The 15,046-nt window shown below is 33.4% G+C and overlaps 1 protein-coding gene across 1 annotated transcript in view; it reads left to right on the forward strand.

Annotated features, from left to right (window-relative positions):
* The window catches only part of LOC144974656 (alpha-aminoadipic semialdehyde synthase, mitochondrial-like), a 56,293-nt gene that overhangs the window by 9,527 nt on the left and 31,720 nt on the right, over positions 1-15,046 (forward strand). Inside the window, exons 2-8 of the mRNA XM_078917739.1 lie at positions 2,767-3,506; positions 3,958-4,134; positions 6,227-6,379; positions 7,495-7,641; positions 12,961-13,039; positions 13,397-13,524; positions 14,376-14,650. Of these exons, the coding sequence (XP_078773865.1) occupies positions 3,213-3,506; positions 3,958-4,134; positions 6,227-6,379; positions 7,495-7,641; positions 12,961-13,039; positions 13,397-13,524; positions 14,376-14,650 (1,253 nt within the window). The 5' untranslated portion in view covers positions 2,767-3,212. The remainder of the gene's footprint in view (positions 1-2,766; positions 3,507-3,957; positions 4,135-6,226; positions 6,380-7,494; positions 7,642-12,960; positions 13,040-13,396; positions 13,525-14,375; positions 14,651-15,046) is intronic.

The following is a 15,046-nucleotide window of genomic DNA, read 5'->3' on the forward strand; positions in this document are numbered from 1 at the left end:
TCCTTGTAAATCATCTCTCTGTTATGCACTCTATTATATTTTATTTATGTATTATATATGATTTGTTAACATTTGAGTGTATTCCTCTTAGTTGGGACCTGTGCTTGTGTCTGGATGAGACTTTTAGGTGATCTCAATTTAAGTACACTGATACTGTGCTCTTGGAATCTACATCTGTTCTCTTTTGAACCAATTCCCCTTTGTCTGCCTTATTCTTGGGTGCTTTAATTGTAATTCTAGAACTTTTTACTATCCCATTTTTTCCCTTTTTACTGGCGCTGATATGACCTTAATGTGTTGCAAGCGCCGTAAAACCCTCAAAAACAAAAACAAAAACAAATCTCTCTCTCTCTCTCTCTCTTACTTTCGTTATCCCTCCCCTATTCTCCTTTTCCTTTCTTAATTTGTCTCTTGGCCTCTACCTCTCTCTCTCTACCTCTCTCTCTCTCTCTCTCTCTCTCTCTCTCTCCTCTTCTCCTTTTCCTTTCTTAATTTGTCTCTTGGCCTCTACCTCTCTCTCTCTACCTCTCTCTCTCCTCTTCTCCTTTTCCTTTCTTAATTCGTCTCTTGGCCTCTACCTCTCTCTCTCTCTCTCTCTCTCTCTCTCTCTCTCTCTCTCTCTCTCTCTCTCTCTCTCTCTCTCTCCCTCTCTCCTCTTCTCCTTTTCCTTTCTTAATTTGTCTCTTGGCCTCTACCTCTCTCTCTCTCCCTCTCTCTCTCTCTCACTCTCTCTCTCACACACACACTCTCACGCACACACATACACTCATACAGTCTCTTTCACACACACACACACACACACACACACACACACACACACACACACACACACACACCGCTTTTCTACAATTCAATCCATCTCTCTCTCTCTCTCTCTCTCTCTCTCTCTCTCTCTCTCTCTCAATCTATCTCTCTCTCAATCTCTCTCTCTCTCTCAATCTATCTCTCTCTCTCTCTCTTATCTCTCTCTCTCAATCTCTCTCTCTCTCTCTCTCTCTCTCTCTCTCTCTCTCTCTCTCTCTCTCTCTCTCAATCTCAATCTCTCTTTATTCCGCCCTTCTTCTCCTCTTCCCTCTTTCTTAGTTGGTCTCATAGCCTAAACTCCCCCCCCCCCTACTCTCTCTCTCTCTCTCTCTTTCTTTCTCTCTCTCTCTCTCTCTCTCTCTCTCTCTCTCTCATTCACTCACTCTCCCTTTCTCGTCTCTCCTCCTACCAGCCATTGGCTTATTATGTCACCTTTCTCAGCTCAGCCCCTGTCAGTACTACTATTTTCAAGCTAGTGATAGCTATGTGAGAAGTGACCACTCTGCATGCAGGCATTGATAACATTCATATCAAATTTTATCTACCTATTATGTTTCATGTCGCAGCTGTTCTCATGCAGAGACAGAATGGCTAGTAATGGCAAGGTTGGAATAATATTCTACAATTAGAGATTTCAAGGACCGAAGAAAACTATTAGATGAAAGAGAAGAACAAGCAAAAATCATATAAAGCAAAATAAAAATAAAATAATAATAAACCAAAATCAACAAATCAAAACAAATACAAAACGTAACCAAATTTAATTTTAAAAAATTAATTAAAAAATAAATCAAGGACACAGTCATGGTCACCAACACAGAATGCTCTTATTGCAGTATAGGTAATGTTTGTGGCAAAGTGTGCTTCATAAATGTTCTTACGAATTCATTTCATTTTGTGTTATGTTTAGAGAACCAAATTTTAAAAAAAATGAAGAATAAATAAATCAAAGACACAGTCATGGTCACCAACGCCGAATGCTCTTATGACAGTATAGGTAATGTTTGTGGCAAGGGGGATAATGCGTCAAGAAAGTCACGTAATATTGATTGTGGTCAGAGACAACTGGGATTACAATGATTGCAGAAAACCCCCCAAAAAACTGACCCATTGTGTAAATTATAACACGTGTGTACAACAAATTTCCTTTTTGGGATGCAATAAAGTATTATTATTATTATTATTATTATTATTATTATTATTATTATTATTATTATTATTATTATTATTATTATTATATATTATTATTATTATTATTATTATTATTATTATTTTTGTTTGTTGAGGCAAATTACAGAGATTAATCCACTCAACTAAGGCGTAAATAAGGCTGTAGGGAATGGTTAGTGATGGATTGACTTCTATACTGATTGAAATAGAAAATGTTTTCAATATGGCCTGCTGAAGGGGTTGGGGGGGGGGGGGGTAATTAAACATTATGGAGCATTGAGAATCAGTGAAAGTGTGCTTCATAATTGTTCTTACGAATTCGTTTCATTTTGTGTTATGTTTAGAGAATCAGTGAAAGTATGCTTCATGAATGTTCTTACGAATTCATTTCATTTTGTGTTCTGTTTAGAGAATCAGTGAAAGTATGCTTTATTAATTAGTGCGGCTATGTGGTCTTGTGGTATGACACTCGCTTTTGGATCGGAATGTCCTGTGTTCGAGCCTCGCTTGGCGCATGGTTGAGTCCTTGGAGAAGGCTCTTTACACACATTCTTTCATTGTACTCAGGTGTAAAATGAGTACCTGGTCATTAACAGGGTTGTCTCTATCCGAAAAAAATTATAACATCGCCTAACAGGCGTAATGTGTCATCCTAATGTTAAATGTTGCTGTTGGTCAGGGACTCCTTATAAAGCACTTTGAGCACATTTAGTGGATATTGCGCTATATAAAAGCTCATTTAAATTAATGTTCGTACAGATTCATTTCATTTTCTATTATGTTTGATTTCAGATCATTATTGGACAAGAGGAGATCACTGACCACTTGCCGGACCAGTCCATTTGATTGGGACATTATCGATTGCCACCAGCTTGTCAAGACACAATGTTCAGAAACAGCTTTTGAGATCTCGTTCTGCAGAAGGATTTGGAATAATAGAGACTGACAATTTTGAGCTTGACAGCATCATGTTTTGTTTTTCAACTTTTCTTAAGTAATCTGCTGCAGATGCCAATATAAAGGACGTAATTTATGAATTCAGTTTTTCGCTCCAGGAAAATATAAATATATTTTTTTCTATTTTTTTTTTCTTTGTGTGTGGCGGCAGCTATTGAGTGAGGTTTTGGGAGTCATCCTTTTAAAGCCTTGTGATACATAGTAAAAAATATCAAGAAGAGGGTTGTGAATTTTTAGTTGTAGTCCACGGGTTCAATAACTCACTCATCCATCCATCCATCATGGCCCACATGCTATCATTGCGGGCTTGTAGATTGTCCCTGTCAAGGTTAGGACTGGCCTCATCTCCATGTCATAGTTTCCTTCCCCTCACATCAGTCTTCGTAGGCCAGCAACAACAGAAGCTCCAACAACATAGGTGGTCCAGTGATCAACCTGTCTTAGCCATTCGGAGAGAGACGATCAACGTATGGGAGAGGAGAGCTCCACTGTCACCCCAGCAGATTCGTAAGCTGGTAAAATCTGGCGTCAAGGTCATTGTGCAGCCCTCTGACAGACGCGCGTACAGCATGAAGGTAAGATAAAGAGATGCATCGTTTTTACTCTCAATTAGAGTTTTATAAAAAAAATATATTTTGTGATTCATAATCTGTAGAAAAAAAAAGTGACAACACTGCAATCTAGCAAAGTTACGTTTGGAGATACTGATAAAAAAAAAAAAAAAGATTGCATTTATATAGGACTTATCCACGTTTTAATGTAACAATGTAAAATAAAATATTGATTCATCCAAAACATTAACAATTTTGTTAATTTGAGACCTGTTTGAAACTTTTTCTTATGGCAGTCAATGAATTTGTCACTTGTTACTTAACATTTTGATGAAAGTAGCATGGCATGAGCTTTTAAAAAAAGATGTTTTAATTTTCTTCTCTTTCCAATTAACAAATTTTTATTTGTTTATTTTTTTAACTCTCCATTTTTTTTTCTTTTTGATTTTGAAATGCATTATCTCTTGTTTGCCAGGAATACTCTGATATCGGTGCTGTCATCCAAGAGGATATGTCTGAGGCCTCGGTCATCATCGGAGTCAAACAAGTGCCCATTGACCTCCTGATGAGGGACAAGACTTACTGCTTTTTCTCCCATACTATCAAAGCCCAGGCTGATAACATGCCCCTTCTGGATGCTATCTTGGAAAAGGTATGAAATATTTAAAGGATCATTCGTTGTTATTATTAGGTGGAAGTGCTGGTAGCTCAGTTGGTAGAACACTCGCTTCACATGCAAAGGGACCGAGTTCAATCCTGGATGAAGTCAAGATTTTTTTTTTCTGACTCCCCTGTCCACTCAGCAGCGATAGGGTAGCTGGGTGTTTGATCTGGCGGAAAGTACTTTGAGATAAATAAGTGTCCTAAACAAAGGATAATGAGCAATTGCTCTTGTCCGTTTCACACTATAGAAACCAGGATATACTCCGGCCATGAGGGACTAAAAAATCCACTTGGATGTTAAATATTGTGCTTATATATAAAGTTCATGACATTATACTAGATACTGTAAATTATATTGATTTTTTAATAAAACTATGGACATAAAAAATATACATTTATCCAGTGATATCTATGCCATTTATTTAATGACTATTATTGTACAAAATTTATTAACGTACAACAAAAGCATGTCATTTATTTTTAGTTTAAATCTTTATAAGCTTAAAGGGCAACCTATATATAAGTCCAAATGGTGTTCATTTGCCCTAATTTGAACAACTAAGTTAATTAATTATTCATGAAGAATAAAATAGGTCTCACTAATGATAATACATTAATGAGCTCGTGGAATTTAATGTGATATTGAGTTCATTTTCATTATTGAATTAAAAAAAAATTTTTTTTCTCTAGTTGGTGTTTTGAAGGAATAACAAAGAAATAATCTCTATAAAAGATTATCATGTCATGGATTTTTATAAAAATAAATCGATAAGATCATTTATAGATGTCACATTTTCACATCATACTCAATACTCTTTGCAATGTTGCTGTTTTCCCCCCATTGGGCAATATAAAACCAAATTTTCATTTCATACAGAACACATCGCCATTTAGGTGTCCTTTGTTTTCTAGCATTTTTACAATATCTGTTGCTGCATACTATGGCCTGGTAGTCATTCACACCTGGATTGAATGAGGTAATGTGTTTAAATTGCATTATCCTTGACACCGCATGTGCCATAATTTTGCATTCATTGTCACCATCTGGTCACTGACTGCTCATCATCATCTATTGATTACGGGAGACCCTGTCTTACCTAACCACTGCCACCATATTATATCAAGTAATGAAAACAATTATACACTGTTGCAACTTAATGAGTATTTATAATGAGAGCAAGAATACACAACGGGTTTTCATGCAAATTTCATGTTTGATAGCCTTTAAATCAATGTATAGGGAATGAGATTAGGGGAAGAGTAGCATCCCTTGATTGGACGTCACCCATAGTCTGTGGCGTCACCGGTGAAAAAGTTATTAGAGAGAGAACGTCATGTTGGTTGTGCGCATGTGTCTCTCGTCCTCGCGCAAGGGATGCTACTCTTCCGCTAATCTCATTCCCTATATTGCTTGAAAGTCATGATATATGTTCTTAATGTCAAGTCCTTGCATTATTATGAAAATAAAATCCAACAAAAGCCTTTCCCTCTATATTTCTTATTTTTTTTCTGTGTGCTTGTGTGTGTGAATGAGTATGTTTCAGCCAAAGTAATTTGTAATTTAAGCGCTTAGAGTCTGGTGTCTCGGAGTTATAGCGCTATATAAGTTTTCAGCATTATTATTATTATTATTATTTATATATTTTAACTTAATCCCATTATCATCATAAGTAAAGTTCAGTAGATTTAATTCATTTTTGAGAAAACATCTATTTTCTGAGAATAGACTAGAAGTAGCTATCAAACAGAACTCTTAAAATATAGAGAGATTTTTTACTTTACTCAGGCACGATTGCATCTGGTCAACGAACGGAATAAAAAAAAAAATGAAGACTTTTCATTGTGATATTTTGGATGGGGACATTTTTCAGTTCATTGGAAAATAAAGAAAACAAAGTAAAAACATGCATATATCTTCATGCTTGATACAACTTGTTCCAACAAGAGTCTAATGTTGATACAGGTTGAAAAACTGTTAAGCAAGAATTTTCAGTATATTATTTGAATAAACTGGGTGTTTTTTATTTTAAAAAATTTTATCTCTCATGTTAATGCCATATTTGATTTTTTTGTTCCACCAGAACATTCGTTTGATTGACTACGAGAAGATGGTTGACGAGAACGGACAGAGAGTTGTTGCTTTTGGAAAGTATGCTGGCGTGTCTGGCATGATCAACATCCTACACGGGATGGGACTGAGACTGTTGGCCCTCGGACATCACACACCCTTCATGGTAAAATCTCCAACTTAGGGATTGTTAATTTTTGTTCTGATGAAGATCAGAAATGCATTGTATGTATTGTATGTGACATTTATATTGATGATGTATTGATGCCCTTTTATGCTCTTAATTGTTTTGATACTTTGGTTGAATTGTATTTGAACTTTTTTTTTTTTTTTTTTTAAAGCGCTTTGAGGTTTTGACGAAAGGCGCTAAATAAATATGCTTATTATTATTATTATCAAAATGGATTGAAGTGAAGATGTATCTTTTGTTTACTTGATTTAGAAACTGCTTTACTTTGAATTACAGACTATGCCAATTTATATTTGGTATACTGATAGTTTGAATGACAAAAATTTCACATAGATTAGAACAAAATCTGATACTTTTACTTAGTTTAGGGCCATACTTACTTACCAAATCGTTGTCACTGCTTAGCTTTGTGTCAATCGTTATGGTCACTGTACGGTATTTGTTATTTGGCACAAGTATTCTCGCAGTTTGATTTCTGACAGCTCTGTGGTAACCTTCAGTTTTGTTCTACTGATAAAATCCTTGCCTTTGACAAGCGTTGATACAAATATTATGTTATTTATAATGCTAAAATCACTTGATGGTGCTGACATCATAGGCATTTAAATATTAGTTACAGGCTATTCAAGGTTAGTAGAGTATCAGTCATAAAATTTTTTTGCATATTAAACGTTTTTTCTAGTTTTGCTATCAATAAATGTTACTACGAGCCTCAGAAAATCTGTAAATATGCACGTTGTTGCAGGGTTTAGGATTTAATTGACATATTTGGAAAAAGGCAAAATCCAAAATTCAAATTTGACATTTGTTTTGCTTTACTTAAATAATTACTTGAAGATCAATAATAATAATAATAATAATAATAATAATAATAATAATAATAATAATAATAATAATAATAATAATAATAATAATAATAATAATAATAATCTTTATTGTCCAAATAAAAGGCAATTCATGTGAGGTAAACAATGCTCAACTAGGAAACTTTGTGTAACTAGGAAGCTTAAACCACTTTGTGCTTGTGCAGTTTTCATCACTTCGACATTAGATTGTGGTTTTGTAGTTTTGTTGTTTTGATATTTTCACAGTACATTGGACCAAGTCACAACTATCGTAACACAGAGATGGCCCGCAATGCAGTAAGGGATGCTGGCTATGAAATTGCTCTCGGTCGTATGCCTAAGTCTATCGGACCAATGACATTTGTCTTCACTGGGTCAGGAAATGTTTCACAGGTAATTTATTTAAAAAACTTATGTAAAAAAAAAAAGCATTTGCAGAAAAAGTGAACATGGAACGGCTTTGAAATGAAACAATACAAACAATGAACTTTTAGGGCACAAAACGTTCATGCATTATTTCTTTCTTTTTTTTTTTTTTCTCTGTTTTTTTTTGTTGTTTATGTTTGACATCGTTGACGGGGAGTTTTGAATTCTAAATGTTCATTGCAATGCGTTATTTCAAAATACTCCACTTGACCATTGTGCCTCTAATTTCTTTTGTAAATATTATCTAAAAAAAACAAGCCAAAATAAAAACAAAACCATACAAAACCCTTGTGTCGGCACTGAACTATATCTAAGACATCTGTTCTCTTGTATTTAATAGGTTCTATTAAACGGGGGGAAACAGAACATAATTAATATCCTCTGTAATGTGTTATGGAATAATTCTGTGAATTATTTGGAATTCTATGTTTGATTTCATCCAGTGCATAGAATCGGTCTTTGATAGTGGATAAAATATATTCAGACATTTTAAGATTGAGATTTTATTTTCATACTTTTTGAAGCCTGAAAAGCTTGAACATGTGCTGAGTATGAGGAATGTTTTGACATCTCTTCTGTAAGATATGAACAAATCCATGTATTAGAGAATTATGGTGTAATAAATATTGTAGTGAGCTACCTCAAAATGCAGTCTATCACCAATTACTGAACTTTTTTTTTCGTAAACAAATGTATCTTGTGAACAATTGTTACAATATTAACAAAGTGGAAAGCAACAACAATTACAAACAACATTACATGTATCGAATGTTAATTGAATTCGTTCATTTCTCTTAGTCATCAGTATGTAATTTTAATCTCTGACAAAAAGTGTTAGGAATGGATGAGAAATAGGCCTTTTTTTGTAGTTGACCAGGGTTCCCAAATGGTCCTCAAATGGGCATGATCTATATTAACTTTCCATGTGCTCGAGGTCATTGGTCACATTGCAAAAATGTACTCAAAGTGACCCACTTACTGAAAAGTGTTCACAGCTTTTTAAATATCTAACATCACGATTGGTCATTTGATTCAGCTTGACACATGGGTATGTTTATAACATTTGTAAACAAAGCAGCGTGTTTACATTTGTTAAGAAATATCCAACCACTGGCCAGCAACAAATCGTGTGATTGATGACCTGGTTGGACGAAAATATGAATATAGATCGCTCCCATCGGGGATAATTCAGTTAAATAAATTTGTGATTGAGAGAAATATATATTGTGACAATTCTTTATAGTATGGATGTCACCATTATCATTCATTCTTTGCTTTTCAAGAAACATGAGGAACTACATGCTTCCAGGCAATCTCTATTCCTAGCCAGCCATTTCAATTAATGCCGTGTCTTGCTAGTCTTATTCATCCTTTCCCAGAGTTCTCTTTTTCTTTTTACCAAAGGGACCCACCTCGGTAGCTGAGTAAGGCAATCAGTGCTTGTTCATATGTTAGATATGTTCAAGTCATATACATCTGTGATGTTTAACCTCTTCTATAATGTTGCTTGGTCTATTGTGCGGCTATGTGGTTTAGTGGTCTGACACTCGCTTTCGGATCGGAAGGTCCTGGGTTCGAGCCTCGTGCCAGGCGCATAGTTGAGTCCTTGGAAAAGGCTCTTTACTCACATTCTCTCACCGTACTCAGGTGTAAAATGAGTACCTAGCCGTTAACAGCGTTGTCTTTGTCCGAAAAATTGCAATATCGCCTAACAGGCGCATGTCCTGTCCTACATGTTAAATGTTGCTGTTGACCAGGGACCCCTTGTAAAGCGCTTTGAGCACATTTAGTAGATATTGCGCTATATAAAACTCAATTTTTTAAAATTGTATAATTGTGCCTGTTTGTAATTTCATTTGCAATTTTGAAAAAAAATTTTAATTTAATTTATTTATTTATATTTTTTTTGTTCTGCGCAAAGGTAAAAATGAAACTTATGGAAAGTTTTATGACTTAACTTGAGTAAATGCCTTTCGTCACAATGGCTGACACATGTCACAGTCTTGGAAATTTTCTTTATTTACTTACTGATCTCCACGTTTTTCTATCCCAAACGTTGACTGAGAGGCCCTTCTCGAGATTTAAAAATATGTTCAGATTCATTTCCTTGATGTCTTTTTTCATGTGTAAGAGGGTATTTTTCTGGGCTCTTTTTTAATATTTTTATCATTGCAGTTTTGTAATGAAAGGTTAGATAAGTTAACGGGTATTATAAGGCCTAGCATTACACATGTCTAAATATCCCGCACTTGGTGTCTCATATCATAAATGAAATGAGTAATATTTTTTTTTACCCTTTTCGTACATTGTGTTGGCTATTACAGTGTATAAATTGAATTAAATCAGCAGCAATGTCATGCAACTTTTTTTTTTTTTTTTCTTTTTTTTTTTTTTTGATAGGCATATTTACTATATTCTCTCATATATTTGATTTTGAAATGGATAACATATCTGAAGCAGGTCTTTACCAAAATATTTCTAAAAATCTGCCCAATGTAATTTATAGTAAATGTTATGTTTAAACATAACCAGTGCAATGAGGAGTTTTTTTGGGTAAGCAAACTTATTTTTGTCTCTGGTTGTTGCTTGTTTTATCTTGTCGTTGTTTTTTTTTTTAAAGTTCATTGTTATTACCATTGCTGTAGATATTATTATTATTATTATTATTATTATTATTATTATTATTATTATTATTATTATTATTATTATTATTATTATTATTATTATTATTATTATTATTATTATTATTATTATTTTTTATCATTATTGTTATTATTTATTTATTTATTATTATTATTTTTTAATTTAATTAATATTTTTTAAAATGTTTTAAATTATCATCAAATTAAAAAAAAAATTGATTACCATTTTTGTTGGGTTTTTTTTTTCATTTGTTTGAAATACATTTGATGATTTGTTTTACAGTACTATTTACCTCCAGTATCTGTTGTTCAGAGGTAACAATTTTTGCAGTGATATTCGTTTTTATTTCGGTTTGAATACGAGTGCCATTGGGAACCCTGATCTTCATTAGTTTTTTTATGAGACCGCACGTTACAGTTAGATTATGTTATAATGTTGATGGATTTTTTTCGTTATTTTAAATGATATGTTGAAATATTGCTAGGTGTGGATTCTGCCGGTTATGCTTCTTGTTTAGAAAAAAAAATTTCATTTAACTCTCTCCAGTTCGTATGAATGGAGAATGGAACAAATTTGTCCAATTTTCAATTATGGTGAACTCCAGAGAGTTAATCCAAATTCCTGGCTGGGGTTCCTGACCTCCCATAGCGGGCAGGGAGGTACTTGCTGTGTCTTCTATCCCCCTATATCTGTTTTCCAACTCTGTCTTTGTCGTGGAATGAGATTTCTTGGTTTTGTCCAGGCCATGGCCGGATACCCTAACTGGGAGGGAGACAGTCAAATGTATAGTTAGAGTTTTGGGAGATGATATTTTTTTCCTTGTAAATCATCTCTCTGTTATGTCCTGTATTATGTTTTGTTTACGTATTCTATATGATTTGTAAACATTTGAGTGTATTCCTCTTACTGGAGATCTGTGCTTGTGTCTGGGTGAGACATTGAGGTGATCTCAAACTAAGTACTTTGATAGTGTGCTCTTGGAATCTACATCTGTTCCCTATCTTAACCAATTCCCCTTTGTCTTACCTTTTCTTGGGTGCTTTAATTGTAATTTTATAACTTTTTACTATCCAATTTTCTTCCTTTTTACTGGCGCTGATATGACCTTAATGTGTTGCAAGCGCCATAAAATCCTTAAAAACAAACAAAACAATAATCCAAATTCAAGCCTTGTGAGTTTAAATACAAGTTAAGAACACCTATTTTTAAGGTTAATGTGTGATATTTATATTTTTTTTGTGTGTCAATACTTTTCAGTAGACATATGAGACTCATGACCTCAGTTCGGTTAGGTGCTATTTTGCGTCGTGTCAGACACCAAAAATTGAACTTAAGGTCAAAATGATAGGAATCATAAAATACATATTTTCTGCTGTTTTATTTACTATATACGTTCAACTCAATAAAATGATACATAAATCCACAAATCTCAGTTTCAGTGTCTGATTTACCGTGACTTTATACCAGATTGAAGGAATTTCTCCCATATACGGCTCGGCTCAATCTGTTAAAACAGTATGGCTAGGTGAAATGGATGCTTAAAATTGAATCCACGATCTAGAATATGAAACTTGAGTTAAATTCATACTTTTTAAGGAGGAGACTAAATATAATTTCTTGAAATCCTGCATTAAAAAAAATAATTTTGGACAAGTTTTCAAAATGCTGCTGCATGACCTTGGGACTGAATGGGTTTTAAATAACAAATTCAGGAGTTCAAGAATCGTATCATTGTGTCCCTCCAATGGCATCGCCTATATTATTTCCTATCAAAATGTTTTTTTGTTCTTTTTTCTTTTACAATTATTGGTTCTTGTGTTTACATTACCCATCAAAATCTATTTCTAGTAAAACTGAATACGCCAGGAATACGCAAGGAAAATTCTTGAACTGCTACGTTTTTGGGTTTTTTTTTTTTTACAAAGGATTGTTAATATTTCTGCTATTATGCTATAGTAAAGCAAGACGTTGTGAACTTCAGTGATTAAGATTTGTTTCCTTTTCATGGTGATTATTGCAGTTCACATAATTTTCATGAAATGGATTTCATTTCCCATTTTCACAGGTAGTTATTCAATACTCATAGAAATAAAAACCATATCAGAATAAGTAAAAAATAAACAGCTCTATTATCTTATCTTATCTTATCTTACTAAAGGCTTAACAGGAATTATCCTTTAAATGCCTTATACAATAGTTTATAATTACAGAATCTCATATTGCTTGCATTGTGTCATTCACAGACAGTTTTACACAATTTTGAATGTCAGGAAAATGTATCAATACGGCAATTTAAAATCGAAAAATGCTATCATAGAATACTGGTAATTGAAAAATGGTCAAGACCGAATGAATCATAAATTTACAAAGTTCATAGTACGATGAAATATTATTAGCCTAAAGTTTAACTAACATTAAAATGCTACAATTTGTATTTCTGTACAATAATAATAATAATATATCTTTATTGTCCCCAAAAAAGTGGCAATTTGTCATTTGGTTTCACATTTATAACAATACAATATTGACAAAGACACATGCACACAAGATGCACACTAGTAACATAGTAGTTATCATTAAAAAAAACAACAAAAAACCTTAATGGCAGGCGTTGATTCACTAGACAATGTTGTTTTACTTCAGGGAGCCCAAGAAGTCTTCAATGAGTTGCCCCATGAGTACATCGAGCCAGAACACTTGGCAAAAGTAGCTGCACAAGGATGTAAGTTTTATAAATCGTTTAAATCCTTTTGATTATATTATAGTAAATAGTAAATAATGAATTTATATAGCGCCTAAACATCCACGTTAATCGTGCTCTGCGGCGCTTTACATAAAAATAAAAATGTTTAAAAACAACAAAATTAAAAAATCAGGACACTACATGATACATAATAAGCATGCATTATCAGCCTCAGCATCAAATCTCTATTATTTTCATTATCATTTTCATAGTATTTATTAATCACTTCTTAACATCTTCTATAAAGTAAGATAAAAGGAATATAACAATGCTTGCAAATGGAATATTTATTTTAATAAAATGATACTTTTTTTTTTTGTATATCATTCAACACAGCCACCAACAAGATATATGCATGTGTGGTTAGTCGAGATGATCACTATGTTCGCAAAGAAGGTGGCAAGTTTGACGCTGAGGAGTTTGAACTGTACCCTGAACGTTATGCATCAACTTTCAGTCATCAGGTATTTTTTTTATTTCTAACCAAATCAAAGAGAGAGAAATAAGAGTTTATATGGTATTTTCTTAAATTATTTAATTTTAATCCATTTGATTATGCATGTTATATTGTAATTTGCATAAAAATAAATTTTATTTAAGTATGAGCGCTAGTAATCCATAGCAATAAAGATAGTAGAGTTGAAAAATTGAGAATTTCTTTAATTATTTCTGAAAAAACTGTGTTGTAGTTAATGATAAGATGATGATTTATTATTATTATAAATGGGATTATTTTTCAGCTGCCTTACTTTCCCGATGTCACATACGATTTTATAATAATAATAGTGCTGAAAACTTATATAGCGCTATAACTTCGAGACACCAGACTCTTAAGCGCTTAAATTACAAATTACTTTGGCTGAAACATACTCATTCACACACATAAGCATACACACACACACACACAACACACAACAGAAACCAGACAGACCTATCTTGCTTCTCATACATCTACTAAAGACGAAACAGATGTTTTAAGCGAACGATTAAAAATAGACAAAGATTCTTTTTCACGAATGCTCTGTGTTAAGGCGTTCCAAACAGAGGGTCCGAAATGAGAAAAGGATCTCATTCCATTTCATAGCAATGACAATATAGTTAATATCTTCAAATAAGGAGACAAAAAGAAGCAAACACAATTTTAAACAAATTTAACTACTTTTCAGTTAGTAAGTAAAAAGTTTTTTTAATAATTTTTTTTTCACTTAACAAAAGTGCATAGTAAAACTACCATCTATTTAAGGTCAGAAATTAACATTGTAGATTATAAAATTCAGTTAGTGATGAAAAACCAAAATGTTCTCTCATTCTTCAGATTGCTCCTTATGCCTCACTCATCATCAACGGCATCTACCATGCCCCTGGCAACCCCCGCCTCATCACCATTCCAGATGCCAAAATACTGCTGCGTCCCACAAATTCTCCATGGATTCCCTCCTCGCCTGGTTGTCCTGCTTTGCCCCACAGGCTATTAGCTCTCTGTGACATTTCAGCAGACCCCGGCGGTTCTATTGAGTTTATGAAGGAGTGTACAACCATTGACAAACCTTTCTCATTGTATGACGCTGAACAAAATTTTGAAACAGAAAGGTTGGAATAATAATTTTTTAATATATCTTCAGGCGAAAATATTTGAGAAAGAAAAAGAATTGCGTTTGATTGACTACCCTTTTGATTTTGATTTTTGAAATAATGACCAAAAGAATGATAACATTATATTGTACTGTCTTGCAGTTGTTTAGAGTTTATCTTGTTTTCTGTGCTATGAAATGGGCAGTAAGAATTTCTTGCAACCCTTTGGATAGTATGCTGGCCCATTGCAAAGTACTTTCTCCCTAAACAGACATAAAAGTATCCAAATCAAATTGGATCCACCCCCATTTTTTTTTTTTTCAAATTAAGAATGCTTTATCGGAATACAAGAAACTCTGATTTTTGTTCCCACATCACAATGATTAAAAAGTACAATTTAAAAAAAAAAAAAAA

The sequence above is a fragment of the Berghia stephanieae genome, chromosome 6, assembly GCF_034508935.2.
Source record: "Berghia stephanieae isolate SIO BIC M18660-M18661 chromosome 6, UCSD_Bste_1.3, whole genome shotgun sequence".
NCBI classification, from domain to species: Eukaryota; Metazoa; Mollusca; class Gastropoda; order Nudibranchia; family Aeolidiidae; genus Berghia; species Berghia stephanieae.